The sequence below is a fragment of the Esox lucius genome, chromosome 14 (genome assembly GCF_011004845.1).
Source record: "Esox lucius isolate fEsoLuc1 chromosome 14, fEsoLuc1.pri, whole genome shotgun sequence".
NCBI classification, from domain to species: Eukaryota; Metazoa; Chordata; class Actinopteri; order Esociformes; family Esocidae; genus Esox; species Esox lucius.
The window spans coordinates 32,801,218-32,818,514 of NC_047582.1; the positions used below are offsets into that span (position 1 = coordinate 32,801,218).

A 17,297-nucleotide genomic window follows, 5' to 3' on the forward strand; every position below is an offset into this window, starting at 1 on the left:
CAAAGACGAGGAATCAGTCTTCACGGAAAAAGGAGGACTCCCCTACCCCAAAGGCTTACTTCCAACCCATCATGGGGGAAACTAAGCTCTGTCTTTTGCTGCTGCTAGGGACATGTGCCTTGGCTCGTGAGTACTATGCAATTCAAACTTTTTCTGGGCTTCTTTTCTCAAACGGTTATTGTACATAGAGGTTTTCTGTTAGTTTTGTGTTCAGAGCATCACACCATGGAAATAGGCTTAACCTTAACAATCAGACAATATACTGCCTACATATGTATTTATATGTTGTTATTAAAATATATGCCTATAGCTTATGAAAATATGCAACCTCTCATAACTCATTTTACAGACAGACAATTGTTTTAATGTATGCTGTTCTGTACACTGGTATTGAATTATTACTTCAATGTTATTTTTCACAGAGCAAGATATTGGTAATGCGGAAGGACAATCTCAATCTTGTCACTGTAAGTGCAATATTACAATTTTAGCAGTGTTTAACTCTTAGCTAGTATAATGCCAATAATAGTCTCTACTGTGTTGGGGGTTATTGAACTATATGTAGTAGTAGTCATTTATTACATTTTGCAGTACTTTGGTGGTCGTTTAAATAAGTTAAAATCCAGTTGGTGTTGTTACTACTTTACTTAACATACTGTGTAAACGACTGCAAATATATATTTTTTCAATATATATGGATGAGGTAAGATAAGCTTTCCTCTCTTTTCCGTCATCAGATCTCTCTAATTCTGACTTGAAAGGCTAAATTACACATCCTGTTAACAAATTACTTTGATATTGAGAACATATATTTTTGGTCTTGAAATGCTAGATAAAAACATTGTGTTTCATTTATACCTGGGATGTAGCGAACAACGTTTTACATTTTGTTTAGCCTAAATTGTTTTAGTGTGAAGTAATTTGTAGAGTGCTTAACTAATTATTTTCAAAAATATGTACCCAACACTTGTTCTAGAAGAATCTTTGTTAGCTATAATAGCAATAATGATAATACCTCAGCATACTCGCCAAATCTCTATTGAACATACATAACTTAGGCTTAAGATGTTAAGATGAGATCCCCGTTAAGATGAGATCCCCGTTCTGTATGGTGGTCTTTGATAGCTAGCTTAAAGATGAAGTTTCATTGCATTATATTTTACCCCAGCATAGATAACACTGACAGAGCATAAGAGACATAAGCGGTTGCTTAGGGCCCCCCACCACTAGGGGGCCTCTAACTGCTAGGGGACCTATGGGGAGAGGGGGCCCCAAATTTAATTTTACTTAGGGCCCCCAAAAGGCAAGAGCCAACACTGAACACTGAACAGGGTTTTTCCATACTTCTATCAATTATACTGACACTGTGGTAAGAGAGAAGTGTTGATACACTATAACAAGGTTTCAGCGTCACTAGAAACTAAACTCAAACAACATAGAAAATGTATTTAGTATAAATTGATTTTGAGTGCTTGTTATAACCATGGACCTAGACACATCTGTAAGGAGATAAATATACACACCCGTTTTCCGAAAAAGTTGGGACGCTGCATAAAATACTAATAAAAACAGAATGCGATGATGTACAAAACCAACATATTAAATGTTGAACCAGAGAAATTATTGTTATTGTTTTTGAAAAGATATGGCCATTTTGACTTTGATACCAACAACACGTTCCAAGGAAGTTGGGACAAGGGAATGTTTATTACTGTGTTGCATCTCCTCTTCTTTTAATCACACTCTGTAAGCATTTGGGAACTGCAGAGAGCAATTTCTGTGGTTTTGAAAGTGAGATGTTTTCCCATTCTTGCTTGATATTGGATTTCAGCTGCTCAACAGTTCAGGGTCTCCTTTGTCGTATTCGTTTTGGGTGAAAGGTCTTTAGCACCCAGACTATTTTACTGTTGAGATGCTGTTGTGATACCTGCAGAAAATGGTTTGGCTTTGTCTTGCTGATTGCCAAAAATAATTTCATATTTTCACAGAGTGGCAAACCCCTCCCCATCATTATTTCTGAAAGACTCATCCTCTCTGGGATGCACTTTTTATACACAATCATGTTACGGACCTGTTGCCAATTGAGCTAAATTATTGTGAGACATTACACCAGGTTCTTTTTGTGTATTACACAACATTTCCAGTCTTTTGTTGGCCCTGTCCCAGCTTGTTTTGAAATGTGTTGCATCAAATTCATAGTGGGCATACATTTTTCAAGGAACAATCAAATTTTTCAATTTCAACATTTGATATGTTGTCTTTGTATTATTTCATATTGGATATACGGTTTACATGATTTGCACATCTTTGCATTCTGTTTTTATTTCCATTTTCACAGCGTCCCAACATTTTTGGAAACAGGGTTGTATATACAGTACAGAAAAGATTATAGTGTAATATATACATAAACAACAGAATATTTGGGCTTAATTATATTACAATTTTATCAATAACAATTAGTTCATGAAACAATGTTTTCACATGATTATTTGTCAGAAAGTGCTTTTAAAGACGCAGCCTGAAACCCAACAAGCAATCAACAACCGAGTTTATGCCCAGTAGCTAGGGACAATACTTAAACAGAAACGTAGAAAGGAGAAAGACGCTGGGGGGGGGGTGGCCAATCCTCTTCTGGCTGTGCTGGGTGATGTTTATAAGAGTACATGACCTTTTGGTCCACGAATCTAATGAAAACCATATAACCCCTTAGTCTCCTTTTAATAGCACCTTGGTCAGATAAAATATGTGACTTTGAACTCTATGGTGACTGCACCATTTAGTGTCAGGTTGTCTTGCCAGCATCCTGACCCAAATGTCGACACTATCAATTGTATCATGAGAAGAGTCCAGAACTCCTTATCGCCCTAGCGATTAGATGTCGTACATTCATAACATGTAATTGCTCCTCTCTTGCACACAAGTTTAATGGCAACTTTACTAATTGAAGGCCACCTTCCCTCTTTAGTGGCGAAGAGGTTCAAGAACTTCCGAAGATTTGTGTATCAGTATGAAGCTGAAAGCCTTAATGGCGTACACGGAGCGACCAACCTCAAGAACGGCCCTAAAGTAACCTGCAAGGTATACAATGGAAACTGAGCCCAGAGCCCTTCGCCCACTCTTCCGTTCCTCCCTTAACTGGAGGGGGGCGTTAAAGGGACATTCCTCATCGTTCTTTTTCTCCTACTTCGCACAGGTTGAAGTCGATGTGCCTCAGACATGCAGTTTCATCCTGCGGACTACGGAGTGCTCCCTGAGCGAAGTGGTTGACATCTCCGCAGATGGTTCCCCCAAGTTTGAACCCACTAGTGGGTCTGAGGCTTTCCAGGCTGCCATGGAAAAGTTAGTGGCAGCATAACCTTTGTCCCACATGCGTCCCACAGACCTTTTCAGTTGCTGTTCAGTGATATTACAATACAAAATTGCTAAATGATAACCCCTTTCTTGTCTAGGAACCCCTTGAAGGTCATGGTTGAGGGACAGACAGATGTGCAACTCTTCCCTGAGGAAGATGAGACTATCACCATCCTGAACATCAAGAGGGGAATTGTCTCTGCCCTCATTGTGCCTGCTTTGGAGGACGAGAAGAACAAGGAAATGGTATGACTAAGAGCTGGCATATCAATCACCACGTCCTCACACAATAGATCAGAGCCAAGTAGTCACTGTAATGTAACATAACAGTAATCAGGTCCATATAGGGCTGGGTCATACAAAGATTGATATTTGTTTGTGATGTGTCAAGACACAGATGACATAATGAGCAGATAAGATTCCCCTATCTACAAGTTGTCTACCTAGTGACACCACCATAGATAAAGCTGCGGGTCATAGTCCTGGAAAAAGTCCTTTATCTCAAAGACAGCGTGTCTCCATCACGGCGCTCATGACCATCTCAAAGCTCATATACTGTAGATAACCTTCTTGGCAGTATTCTTTTAGTCAAATATACATGTTCATTATTTAGAAAGAGAAACTATCACATTGCAGGAAAATACAATAATAAAAAGTGAAGTTCATCCAGTTAGGTAAGTGAAAAGTCTCCAAAAAAAAGATAAAGACAGAAAAATCTGAGAACTTTCCCTTCAATAATCCTACTTTCGTTTACTGAACTGATATTCAAGCATTAGTCCTCTTTTCAGTATAAGTTTACCTTAAATGCTAAAATAATTGTATGTTAAGCAAAATCAGATAATCAATACATCCTTTAAATGATATGTCATATATTTCACATTAAAAAAAAAAAATCCCGCAACTTTCAGGCCACGCTTCATGGGGTCTGTGTCACCGACTTCGCTGTGAACTCAAGGGAAGACATCGCTACTGATGTCACCGTCTCCAGGGACCTGTCCAACTGCAACAGCTTCATTGCCCAGAGGGACCACACCAGCCCCCTGGCTATCATCTCTGGCATGGTAAGGCGGGGAGGAAAATAAATCACAGAGATACTTTACGCAAACACAATACACAATTCTTTGGTTGTGCATTTAATTTTTAATGGAATATCATAGTTTTATTAATTTACTGTACATCATTAACCACATCTTGATCGTCATTCCTGCCTGACAATGCTTTGATTGTGCTTCCCTGTCCTCAGCAATATCCCCTGTCCAAGCTGATAAGCAGCAGCCAGATTTGCAACTACAAGTTTGACAACCAGAAGAAGCACATGACTGCTGGATCCTGCACTGAGAAGCACATATTTTTGCCTTTCTCTCACCAGTGAGTCCAAACGACTTAGAATCGATGTCTCCCATGAATGGTGTACTTAAGTATTTGGCAATGAAGTTGGACCAGATTTGGTTGTTGACAGATTTTCCATTCCTCACACAATCTTCCATCCTATTCCACAAATGCAGGACGGAGTATGGAATGTCAACTCTGGTTAAACAGACTTTAACCCTCCTGGAGACTATCAAGATCAACGAAAGAGTCTTCAACCACAGTACTAATTTTGTATTTTTACTGTTCAACTTTAAAATGCCGGAAAAAAAATATTTTATATACATTAACACAATGTGTATAATAACAAACACAATGTAGACCGCGCTGGACAGCCATAACGTATTTACCTTAGAAAACTAAAATGTGTTAACTTCTCCAAAGATGAGGCCAACCTCAAGGGACTTCCCATGGAGGCTGCCGAGGACAAAGCCCCCGTCCAGACGGCGGACGCTGTCCTTGCCACTCTGAGGGTGCTGAGCACACTGTCCAACACCGACCAGGGCCACCAGCGCGCCAGCACCTTTCAGAGGCTGGTGGCGGAGCTCCGTGGACTGAAGATCGAGGCCATGAGCCCCGCCGTCCCCGAGATGGTGTCCGTGTCGAACACGCTGACCTGGCAAGCCTTGGCCCAGTGCGGCACCCCAGAGTGCAGCAGCGCCATGCTCCAGCAGCTCAGGACCTTCAGCACAGACGCTGTGGAGGTCGACGCAGTCATCTATGCACTGGGACTTATGCCCAACCCCTCCCGCCTCCTGGTCAGGGACATGCTCAGCATGGCTCGGTACAAACAGAGCAAGCCCATCATGTTCGCTCTGGGCAACGTCATCAGAAAGTAAGGCCACGTAGTTATTGACACGGCTACATCTGATGGTTTGAGTTAATTTTAATGAGCACTGTGGTCTAAATGGTTGTTGCCGCCCTCGTTTTGCGTGACTAGGCTCTACCAGGCTGAGGGCAAAGTCACCCCTGAGATCGCCGCTGTGTCCGAGTACCTCGTCTCCCTTCTGGGCGCTGATTGCGCTGGTGAGAAAGAACTGACCTTCTTGACCCTGAGGGTATGTTGCTAAATGAAAAGGTTTCTCATTCTCTCCTCATCTCATGACATGAAAAGCTGGACTCCATGGCCTATTTGCCTGACTCTCTCTTTGTGCGAATGACACCCAGGTTGTTGGCAATATTGGAGATATCATGGAGGCCGCAGATGCCAACGTGAAGACCAACCTGTTGAAGTGCATGAGACAGCCAGCCACAACCTTGCAGGTCCAGCTCGCTGCAATCCAGGCCTTCAGACGCATGTCTGTGACCGATGAGGTAAAAGACATGCAAAGTAAAATACGCAGATAGCTGGCCTTCGCTGTCTGAGGATAATGTCGGCCCTCTCTATCTATTTATTATTTTTAATTATGGTCTAGGAGAAAACATTTTGATCTCTGCAAACTTGCGCCCCGCACTGCTTTGCTGTAGCACACATTCTACTTTCAAGAATATGCTGACAAATTACCCATTTGTTTTCCTCTCCAGGTGCGCACTAACCTCCAGAAAGTGAGCTCATACGCAAAGGGTTCTGTGCAGAAGAGACTGGCAGCTTACCTCATTCTGATGAGGACACCAGAGGCAAGTGACCTGGAGCTGCTGAAGAAAATACTCAAGGCCCCAAAGGCTGATAAACCAGATGTTGAGGAGCAGAATAAGCAGGTCAAGGCCTTTGTGAGCTCTCACATCTACAACATCATCCACTCCAATGACCCCGAAACAAAAAAGTATGTTTAAACATCTGCAGAAACAGATAGTCACAATAACGATCTCAGGGTACTTGTAGAGTTAGTACTGTTAATTGAATACTGCTAATACATTTGACATTTGTGTTTTTCTACTCAGGCTGGGTGCCAAGATCCTTGATGTCATTACTGACCCGACTCTGGTCAGCACTCATGGTGATTATACAACTTCCTCCCGCAACTACAAGATGGATGCTGGCATGAACGACATGCAGACCAGCATGCAAGGAAACATGATATTTGATCCCACAAGCCAACTGCCAAAGGAAATCATGCTTGAGACTACCCTGAAAGCCTTCGGCTATAATATTGACATGTTGGAGGTATGTAAAAAAACTACGTGTTTTTATGTTTAGGAACCGATAGTTACAGGAAGGTGTCCATATTGCAGTGAAGACTTAATGCTTAGTTTTTTCCGTAGATTGGCCTGGAGGGAAATGACTTTGAGCCCACAGTCGCAGCTCTCTTTGGAAAGAACGGGTTCTTCCCTGACACCTTGTCCAAGGCTTTGTACTTTGCTGGAGACCACATGCCGGAGCAAGTTAACAGGATTCTGAAGAACTTTGCTGCGCCCTTGCAAAATGAGAAAACAAAGGTGTCGACTAATTATCACACATCCTGATTTTGTTATTACACTACTGCATGCTTGCATTATTTACACGAATTGATCAATGTGCGTCAAGTGGGTTTTTCCAAATTCTTTAACTCCACTCAAAACATTTTTTAGGTCCCAGAGAACATCGTGAGGGAGATTGTCCGCAACTTCAACAAGCTGGCGAAGGACCTGCAGGCTCAGCAGTCTCCAGAGGCCACGGCCTACCTGAGGATCATGGGAACAGAGCTTGGATACATCAAGGACAGCGAGTTGAAGGGCATTGCCCAAAATGCAGCTGTTTATGCCGAGGTCCTCCTCAAGACCATGCCCACACAGGTAAGTTACTCACACACATCTGTTTGGGAAGAGGAAAAATCACCTTGTTTCATGCTATTTCCTGTTGAGAACAATATGATATTTGTATTCATTAAGAACGCATGACTGTGAGATGTTTTGCATAAAAGCATTTGCTATATACAACATATTATTATATTTTTCATGTATTTATTATCATGATATTGATATTTATTCCCCTGGTTGTAGTTCATTCAGAAGTTGTTGGCAAGCACTGACAACGAAGTGTTTGCCCATTACATCTTCATGGACAACAAGTTCTCCTTGTCAACTGCCTCTGGCTTCCCTCTGAAGTTCTCTCTGTCCGGTACTTTTGCCCCAGGAGCTAAGGGAGGCATTCAGATTCACCGCAGAATTGTAAATATCTAATTTTCTTACTTCACTGAATCAACATGTGTCCCATGTTGCTAAATAAAAAAAAATTTAATTTTTTTTACAGTATTCAGTAACAGTAGTATTCATAATGATTGAACACGAGTAGTGTTTTAAACATTCATACACATTCTCGAGTATTTATGAAACAAATGAATAATTTGGAGGGATGTGTACGCATCACCAAGTTTACCAAAAGTGACTTTCTACTCTTGTGTTCTAACAGCAAGAAGTGTCCTTCATGCCTTCTGTTGGAGTGGAGTTTGTGACCCAGATGGGAGTACACATCCCTGAGTTTGTCAACTCTGCTCTGGAGATGCACACCAACATGTATCACGAGAGTGCCCTCAACGCCAAGATCACCATGGAGCAGAACCAGATCAAACTGAGCATACCCGCACCTAAGGGGAAAACACAGCTTTTCAGAGTGAGGTAAGAAAAACGAAAACAGGGCCATTTACGTTGGAAATTTGTTTTTTAAATATTTAATATGACTTTGTACTCATGAGATTTCTTTTTTTTTTTTCTTCTTTCGAACGTCATAAACAAAAGCAATAGAATGCTGACTGTGGCCCAGGGACAGTCCACTGTGATCCCCCATGTGGGTGAGGGGGAGACATCGCTTGATAACTGCGGCCCTCTCTTCTCTGGTGTGAAGTACTGCACCACTGCTCGTTATGTTACAGCCGGTGACAACGCACCCTATTTCCCTCTCAATGGAGAGACAAAGTATGTACACATGTTGAGGAAGCGCTGGAACGCACCCAATTGTAATGCTTAATTGGAGTGTGTTCTAAATCGCAGTCTCTGTCCTAGGTTTGCTGTGAACATCGAGCCCACGGGCGAGGTCTCCGAGTACACCGCCACTTTCACCTACGAGCTCCGCAGCGAGGGTAAGGAAGGACGCCAGAAGGTTGACACCGCGAAGATGATCTTAAGAGCGGAGGGTGAGAACATCTCTGTCCAAGAGCTACATTTTCTTTGGTCCATGCTCTTTAGCGTTGATCAGCAACATGAATCAAGCAGTGGGGATCGGCTCACTCTCTTCTACCCAAATCTCTTCAGGTGCTAAAGCCACTGAGGCCACTGCCACCATGAAGTACAACAGGAACAGGAATGTCTTGACCACCAACGTCCAGATCCCCGACTACGACGTGGAGGCTGGAATCAGGGTTGGTCTCACCGACAGCAGAGCCAACGGAAAGTCCATCGCCATCGACATCACCAACAAGAACGTCCCGCAGCTGTCTCTAATTGGCCGTGCCAAGTAAGTAAATACGAGTGGCGTCCTCATTTACCACATTCAGTGGTCCACGTCTTCATAGATCAACACGTGTTGGAAATGTATTGAACCGCTACGAGATTGTAATAGTATTTTTTCCTGCAGGCTTGAGGCCATGAACGACGGTATGCTGCAAGTCCAGCTGGTTGTCCCCGCCCTTAAGACAGATGCAATGATCACGGCAAACATGAAGAATGCAGGAGAATTCCTTTTGGAGCTAACAAGCGACCTCAAGCTCCCCGAGACCACCTCCATTCAGGGAGTCATCTTAAAGCTAGGTATGTTATTTCTCCAAATTCGTAACACACAACTCTGTGTGAGGAGGGCTGATGTTTAAAGTTTCTTTATGCATTATATTTATTTCATATATTTAATTGTATAAACGATTTACAATGTTCAAAGTTGAATGTACTAATCATACAACATGTTTTGCTTTCAGATGAGAACAAGGTTGAGGTAATGTTGAAGTCTGACATGGGCTCTGAGATCCAGAAACTTATCCCTAACACTGAAGCCCTCCAGGCATGGCTGAAGCAGTTCTCTGATGATATCCTGGACCACCAGGTGGTGAAGACTGACATGAAACTGCGTCACATCCTCACCAAGTCTCTTGAGGTAGCACCTACATCCTTGTTTGCACAGTAATTAGTCAATTAGCAAACAGCAACAAAACTAAATATTGCATGATTTATCTGATTTAACTTTTTTCTATTCTTATTCCTGCATAAAATTCAAATTGATTTTACTAGAGAAACCTGCATTTTTTTTAACAGGCTGGCAACAAATGGATGGATAAAATGAGCTTTGAGTGTCCCGTGGTTAAAACACTGAAGGACAACATGCCCAAGCTGGCAATGCCTACTATCCCTGAAAGACTGTTCCTGAAATCGTTAGTACATCTTGCAGTAACTCAAAAACAAAAACATTTGAGAGTATTTAAAAAAGAGCCTAGTAATTATCTTTGTCAAAAATTATTCCATTAGCACTTTCGTAGGTTACAAACCATTTGCACACTTTTATTCCTTCAACAGTATGAGCAAATTCAAATACCAGTTCAACAAGGACCAGGTCACCATCACCATTCCCATGCCATTTGGAGGAAAGTCATCTGAAGAGCTGAGGATCCCTGCCGCGCTGACCACCCCACGTCTGTCTGTGCCGCAAGTCGGTCTGGAGCTCGCCTCCAAGGAGTTCCAGGTCCCTGCCTTCTCCATCCCCAACAACTATGAACTCACTGTGCCACTCTTTGGAATGGTCGAAGTGTCCGCTAAGGTGAACAGCAACTACTACAACTGGGAGGGCATGGTCTCTGGTGGCAACAACTCTGTGGATTCCCCCAGCTACTTTGCCAAGTTTAAGGTGGCAGCTGACAGTCCCATTGAACTCCTCACTTTCAATTCTGAAGGTAAATAGCTTCTCTGTGATTATTTTGAACATAAAGATTAAAAAGATTCAAATCCAAATATCCCTCAATGATTTTCAGGAAAGGGAACAATAATTATTGGGATATCCCCAGCACTACTGAATGTTGTGTCATGATCCCCTGAACATCTTTAGGATGTGCCCTTTATTGCTGGGATGTTACATCATTACTTCAAAATAGGTCATTCAACTTAAATGCTTTAGTCAGTGACCTTAACTTGCTTAGTATGTGTGTACTATAGTAACTTAATTTACCTTGTTTTGTCACATTACAGGAACTGCCCTCATAAGTGATATGCCAGGATCCTCTCTGAAGGCTATCGTGAATGGTTCCTTGAGCCACAAGCTCATTGATTCAAGCTTTGAGGTCATGGAAACCGTCAGTGTGTCAGACAAAGTGAGAACCACAGGCAACCAGAAGATTAAGGTCATTAGCCCCCTGGGTCTGGAAACATCACTAGAAATCACTTCCCAGGCCTCCCTGGCCGCCGACATGTTAATTGGTGACGCTAACATGGATGGAAGTGTGACCCTCGGATCTGTTACCGCCAGCACCACCTATTCCCAGTCCTTCTCAGTTGAGCCCATGAAGAAAGAGGCCAGAGCGGAATCCACATTGAGGGTGAACTCCCCAGTCCTGGAGATTGTCAGCAAGATCAAGGCCGGCTATGCTGATGAGAAGCTTCTGATCGAGTCCAACACCAACCTGAACAACGACCCCATTAAGCACACCACTAAAGTCACCATCGGCTACAAGGAGGCCCAGCTGACCATTCAGTCCGACTCTGTGACCAAGGCTGAAGAGAAAATGATCCGCAGTCAAGTGGATTTCACTGCCTCTACGGATAAAGCCAGCATCAGGGTAGAGAACCAGGCAGATGATACAAGAAACCGTGTCTACTCACTGCTCTCAGGATCCCTGAACAGCTATGGCCTGGAGATCAATGTGGACGCTTCCGGCAACGTTCTTGGCAGCCGTGCCTCCCACAAGGCCGCTCTGACTCTGAATGAGGAAAGCATGGCAACAAGTGCCACCACCACCATCCAAAGCAGCCCCATAACCTTTGAGAATGTCTTCAATGGTGGAGTCGACACCACCAGGGCCCACGTGTCCATGAACACCAAGGGAGCCTTTAACGAGAACACTGCTGAGTTTAACATGGAGGGAAAAGTCGCAAGCTCTGAGGGCAGCCTTAACAGCATGTTCAAGGGAACTCTTTTCGATGCCAACACCATGAACAGAGTGAACCTGAAGGTGAACAAAGATGGCCTGACCCTCTCCAACAATCTGGTCGCTGGACTATTTCAGATGGAGACAGAAAACACAAACAGCCTGACTCTCACACTGAAATCCCTGGCCCTCCGCTCCAAGACTGAGAACTTCTTCACCAAGGAGAATGCCTACAAGCACGACATCTCTGTCGACATCTCTACTGAAAGGGAACTCTTTGATGCCTCCATGAATGTGAACAATGACCTCAAGATTATGGACAACACCTTTGTCAACAAGGCCATGTTCCAAGTAGGCCCATATAGGATGAAACTGTCTGGCAGTCTGAAGGGAGCCTGTTCCGAATCCGAAATGGCCAATTTCGAGCACACCTATGAGATCGGTTTTGCTGACATGACTGCCACTGCTAAGTGCAAAACAAATGGAAAATATGCATTATCTCAGATGACCCATACCGCTGACCTGGAGATTGCGGGTTTATCCACTAAGTTCAACAGCATTGCCAACATCAACTCCCAAACTGCCCTTTGGACAGCACTGAACCTGGACAGCACTGTTAACATTGTCGCTGAGCCATTCATGGTTGACATTTCTGCACTCTTCAACTCCAACGGATCTCCAAATATTTTTGGAATTCAGAACATTGAGCTGTTCAATAAATTCCTGTTGAAGGCTGAGCCCCTGGCTTTCTCCCACTCCCATGAATACAAGGCCTCCACCACGTTCCAGCTGGAAAATGGAGACTCTATCAAAACCAACCTGGACAATAAGATCACTAGTAGTCTGAGTCCTCAAGAGCAGCATGCTTCAATGAAGATGACATCCAAACTGAACAACCATGAATTCAGCCAAGAACTGAACGCCGTGAACAATGCTGAATCAATGGGAATGGAAGTGGCAGGAGCTGTCATCACAACCATTTTAAACAAGGCTAGCAAAAAGCAGGAATATGCAATCTCTGGCTCCCTAAAGTATGAGAAGAATAGTGACAGCCATTTCATCCAACTGCCGTTTGTTGAGCATCTCCCTGCAGTCATTGAGCAAGTGAAAATTGCAATGATGATGACATTGGAGGACAGCAAGGGCTTGCTGCTGGATATTGACACCAAATATGAAGTCAGAGCTAAGATTCAGGGAAAAATAGATGATCTGCAACAAGTCGTTGAGAGCTTCGACATCAACCTGTTCATTCAAGACCTGAAGGACTTCATTAGCTCCATTGAAACCTACATTCCCACACTGATGGACAAGATTCCCACTGAAGACATCTTGAATGTCATAAAGTCAATTAGGGACACTATTATAAGGTGGATCAAGAAAATAAACCTCAATGACAAGGTAAATGCTATTTACACCAAAATTGAAGAGATCCTGTCCAAGTATGAGGTTGAAAAGATGGTTGAGACAGCCATGGATGAGGTTGTGTTAATCATGAAGTCCTACAATCTTAAAGAACGCATTCAGTCTGCAAAAAGCAAGTATCTGAAGTATTTTGATTTCCAAGGCCCACTGAACAACTTCATCATTCATGTGAACAAGATTGTAAATGAACTGATTGCCTTTGACTTCAAGCAACTGGTAGAAGACATGAGTGCCTATTTTGATAAATTGACTAAGAAGATCAGGTCTTTCGATTATAACGCATTCGCTGCAGAGCTGAAACTGAAAGCCATTGACCTTAGTAGGGTCCCCTGTTTCGGAAAGGTCAACGGAGAGTTCAGAATCACCTCACCTGACTACCGCATGAACACCGTTGCTGAGTTTCACAACTCCACCACCACTGAAGGGACACCCGAGTTCTATATTGCCCTCAACTCTCAGGCCACTTCTACCTCCGAGCTGCTTGCCTACACCTTCGATGCCAGAGTTGACCTTGCTTTGCCCAAGATGAGCCGCCTATCTCTCTCTGAGAACATTAAGGTTGTGCACACTGCCTTCTCTGTGGAGCACCAGGGAGCAGTTGACTTCTATGGAACATCCACCAAAGCTTCCTCCAAGACCAATGCTAGGGCTACTACTGAGCCCTATAATGCTAGGCTGGTTAGCAATGCCTTATTCACCACTGAGAATGGACTCTCAGTGACACTGGATAATACTTACAACCATAAGGTGAACCTGCCACTTCTTAACGTCTTCAGCGAAGTCACAGTTACTCAGAAGGTAGAATCCCTCCTGCAAGCTGGTGTTATCACTCTGACGCTTATCAATGATGCCAATGGTAAAGCGGCCATCGAGGATTACTCAGATGAAGGAACACATAAGTGCAACATGGAGGTTGTCATGAACCGCAACACTGTCAAACTGACCTTCACTGGAGCAACCGACACCAACAACATGAAAATGTTGCAAAATGTGATTGCTGAAGCCGGCATTTTCAGTCATGTCATCATTGATGTCAACACTGACACCAAAACTCCTTTCATCAAGAGCAGCGTTGCTGAGCTGAAAGCAGAGGCCAATGTGCAAGATCTGAAGATGCAGGTTACTGGATCCCACATCACAGAGCTAGTAGGCATGGTTGAGGGAATTATTTCCAACTCAGTCAACTTTGTTGCAACACCATATGAGTTTGTATTTGACACCAAGAACAAGGAAAACACCAAGGTTACACTTCCTTTCACACTGACTGGAAAGGTTGATCTTCAGAATGACATAGCCATAACCCTCAACTCTGCAGTGCAACAGGCCAGCTGGACTGGACTTGCACGATTCAACCAGTACAAATACTCACACTACTTCATGATGGACAACGGTGAGCAAGAAATCCATGTCTTCACCCAGATGAAAGGAGAAGCAAACCTTGAAGCGCTGAGGGAGCCCATCACTATTCCCAAGAGTGCTGTGGAATTCCTTGGCAGAACTGATTTCTCTCTGTGGTATGACACCGGTCTGAATCTGCTTTTGAGTACACCTCAGCAGACCTTTGACATGGACACCAAGCTCACATACAAGAAGAACACAGAGATGTTCATCGTTGACATTGACATCGAGCCAATCTTCAATGCCATCAACAAACACACCCGGGGTCTAAAAAAGAACATGATTGTTGGAAGGGACAAGGCTGTTGCCCTCCTCTCTACCTCAATTGACCAGGCAAAGGCAGAATACGAAAAATACAACATGGAGCTGCCCAAAACCATCACTGTTCCAGTAAACAAAGTTCCAGGGCTGAACATTGTGATGTTACCGTTCTCTATTCCTGTACCTGACATCACTGTCATCACAAAGCCAACTATGCACATTACATCTGCTTTGAGCAAGGTAACCCTTCCAAAAATCAGTTTGCCAAAAATGCAGAGCAAAATCGTGATCCCTGTCTTTGGCGATCTGACCTATGAGTTTTCCATGAAGACCACTGTGCTGACAGTGAAGGCAAACGCTGGCATCCTCAATCAGGATGATTTCGTTGTCACGTTTGACGCTTCCTCAACCTCTGAATTTAATATTCTGAAGGCCAAGATTGATGGTACCACCACCTTGAAAAGGAACAATGGAATGAAACTAGCCTCTATGCTAAATCTGGAGACCATGTGTGTTAAGGGCAGCCATGACAGCACTATCAGCCACAATGGCAAAAGCATGGATGCCTCCATCAAAAATAAAGCTGACATTAATGTCCCAACTCTCTGGACTATGGAGGTCAACCAGGAAGTATTTGCAAATGCACAGGAGGGCTTAATCATCACTGTCTCCTCCCCAAATGCTGGACTCATTGGACTCCAGCTACAGGCCAAGAAACCAGACCAAGTGAAAGGAAGACTCTATGGTAGATACCCGGTAAGGCTCATGTGTGAGGCTCTAGACAAGCAATGAATGTAATGTATTTATGATCGCAATGCTGTTTTATTCACCTTTTTTTCTGTTTCCACTCTCTTGTGCAGTCTGACCTCACCACGGATGTTGATATCGTGGCCCTGAAAATGTCTGTGATCAACTCTGAGAAGCTGAAACTACAGACCACCTGGGACATGGAAATTCCCACTGAGATGCTTCTGGTAGTGAAGAAGAAGGTGCCTGAGATCATGTCAGCCGTTCCCATGGAAGATATCCTGTCTGCTCCCCAGAAGATCGCCGACAAACTTGAGGATAGCATGGACCAGATTGTGGATCAGAGCAAGGTCATGTACAAGAGGGCTGCAAAAATGATTGAATCTTCAGATCTTACAGCCACCACCGACAAGCTTGCCGACAGCATCATGTCCATCCTCAGGCACTACCAGACGAATGTTCAGGTTTTGCTCAACGCTGCTATCAAGTTCCTGAGAGAGACCCAGTTCCAGATCCCCGGATTTGAGGGAAAGATGTCTGGTCTTGAGGCCTACCAGAAGCTCAGTGGCTTTTTTGCTGAATCGCTTGAAAATGTTATCAGAAAGGTTCCAGAATTCTGCACCTCCAACTGTGCAGCTCTTCTGCAACAGATCAGAAAAGCTGAATTCACAATTCCCGGCTCCAGCAAATCCATCAGTGGGAAAGTTATCTTGGATGACCTGATGGCAGCCATAGAGAAGATCCAGCAGCAAGTGGTCGTCATTGTGAAGAAAGTTGGAGGTATCCCTCTTGAGGATTTAGTGAGCAAGTTGTCTGCCTTTTTGCATTTAACCGTGGAGAAAACTGCAGAGCTCATTGTCTCCCTGAAATCTCAGGACATGGAGAAACTCACCATGTGGATTAGTGATGTGTACAGCGATGCCATCAACTCCCATGTCATGTCTGACATCACAGTGCAGATTGAGGAAACCAGGAGAATCATCAGAGAATACAACAGCCTTGTCAAGTCCAAGCTCGACGATCTCTTTGCAGAAATGTCAGTTGCGCAGCTCAGTGCTGACATCCAGTCTTGGATTGATTCCTTGATTCAGCGCATTAATGCCATTCACTCCAATATCATTGAGTTCCTTCAGGACATTACCAGAAATGCAGAGTCTTATGTCACAGTCAGTGACAAACAGATGGACATTGAAATTCCTTTCCCATTCACTGCTCAGCTTGACATGTAAAACATTTACACCAAACTCCTTGGCTTTGAACATGCAAACACAGCTGATGATGTCACATACAGAGTCGTAGTATATTCTTATAATAATGAATTTACATACATTTTTTGTAAGTTTCTAATTCAGTTTATTTTTCTGGACAACCAACTTGACTAGTCTTATTTTTTCCTTAGCTGCCTTGTTATATTTAAAAACTTGAGAAAAAAACATGAATAAAGATCATTTGTACCTCAAATACCAAAGTTAATGCTTCTATATCACTCCCGCACACACTCAAAACCTTACCTCTACCGTTCTGTGGTCACTGTCAATAACAACTTTGTAATATCTTACAACATGAATCTCTGACCGGGCTTAGTAATATGACATATATCACCTTTCTAACAACTGAACTAGACACTCAAGTTGCTTTACCTTGTTGAGGGGGAAACTCACCTGATCTACCACCAATGTGTAGCACTAACAAGGGTGATGCCCTGCAACCATTTTGTGTCAGAATGCCGTTCACCACACAACACCATCGAGGAAAAGAACTGGGAGATTATAT

General features: G+C 43.4%; 1 protein-coding gene across 1 annotated transcript; it reads left to right on the plus strand.

Annotated features, from left to right (window-relative positions):
* The first annotated feature begins 30 nt into the window (after positions 1-30).
* Positions 31-16,985, plus strand: LOC105015357 (apolipoprotein B-100). Its single transcript, XM_010878457.3, has 26 exons — positions 31-126; positions 423-467; positions 2,966-3,078; positions 3,194-3,339; positions 3,450-3,597; positions 4,260-4,412; positions 4,595-4,719; positions 4,857-4,942; positions 5,104-5,554; positions 5,660-5,777; positions 5,887-6,033; positions 6,244-6,482; positions 6,601-6,823; positions 6,922-7,095; positions 7,228-7,431; positions 7,639-7,806; positions 8,048-8,253; positions 8,374-8,550; positions 8,638-8,768; positions 8,887-9,088; positions 9,209-9,381; positions 9,543-9,718; positions 9,877-9,992; positions 10,135-10,508; positions 10,801-15,533; positions 15,638-16,985. Exons 1-26 carry the CDS (start codon positions 72-74, stop codon positions 16,751-16,753), a joined length of 9,999 nt encoding a protein of 3,332 aa, XP_010876759.2. The 5' UTR covers positions 31-71; the 3' UTR covers positions 16,754-16,985.
* Positions 16,986-17,297: the final 312 nt, after the last annotated feature.

What these genes read in the sequence shown, in the direction of transcription:
- LOC105015357 (XM_010878457.3), top strand. Translation starts at nt 72, where the DNA reads ATGGGGGAAACTAAGCTCTGTCTTTTGCTGCTGCTAGGGACATGTGCC. An exon ending in CTGGGCAACGTCATCAGAAA is followed by an intron (nt 5,555 to 5,659) that starts GTAAGGCCACGT and finishes TTGCGTGACTAG; the next exon opens with GCTCTACCAGGCTGAGGGCA. An exon ending in TCAAGACCATGCCCACACAG is followed by an intron (nt 7,432 to 7,638) that starts GTAAGTTACTCA and finishes CCCTGGTTGTAG; the next exon opens with TTCATTCAGAAGTTGTTGGC.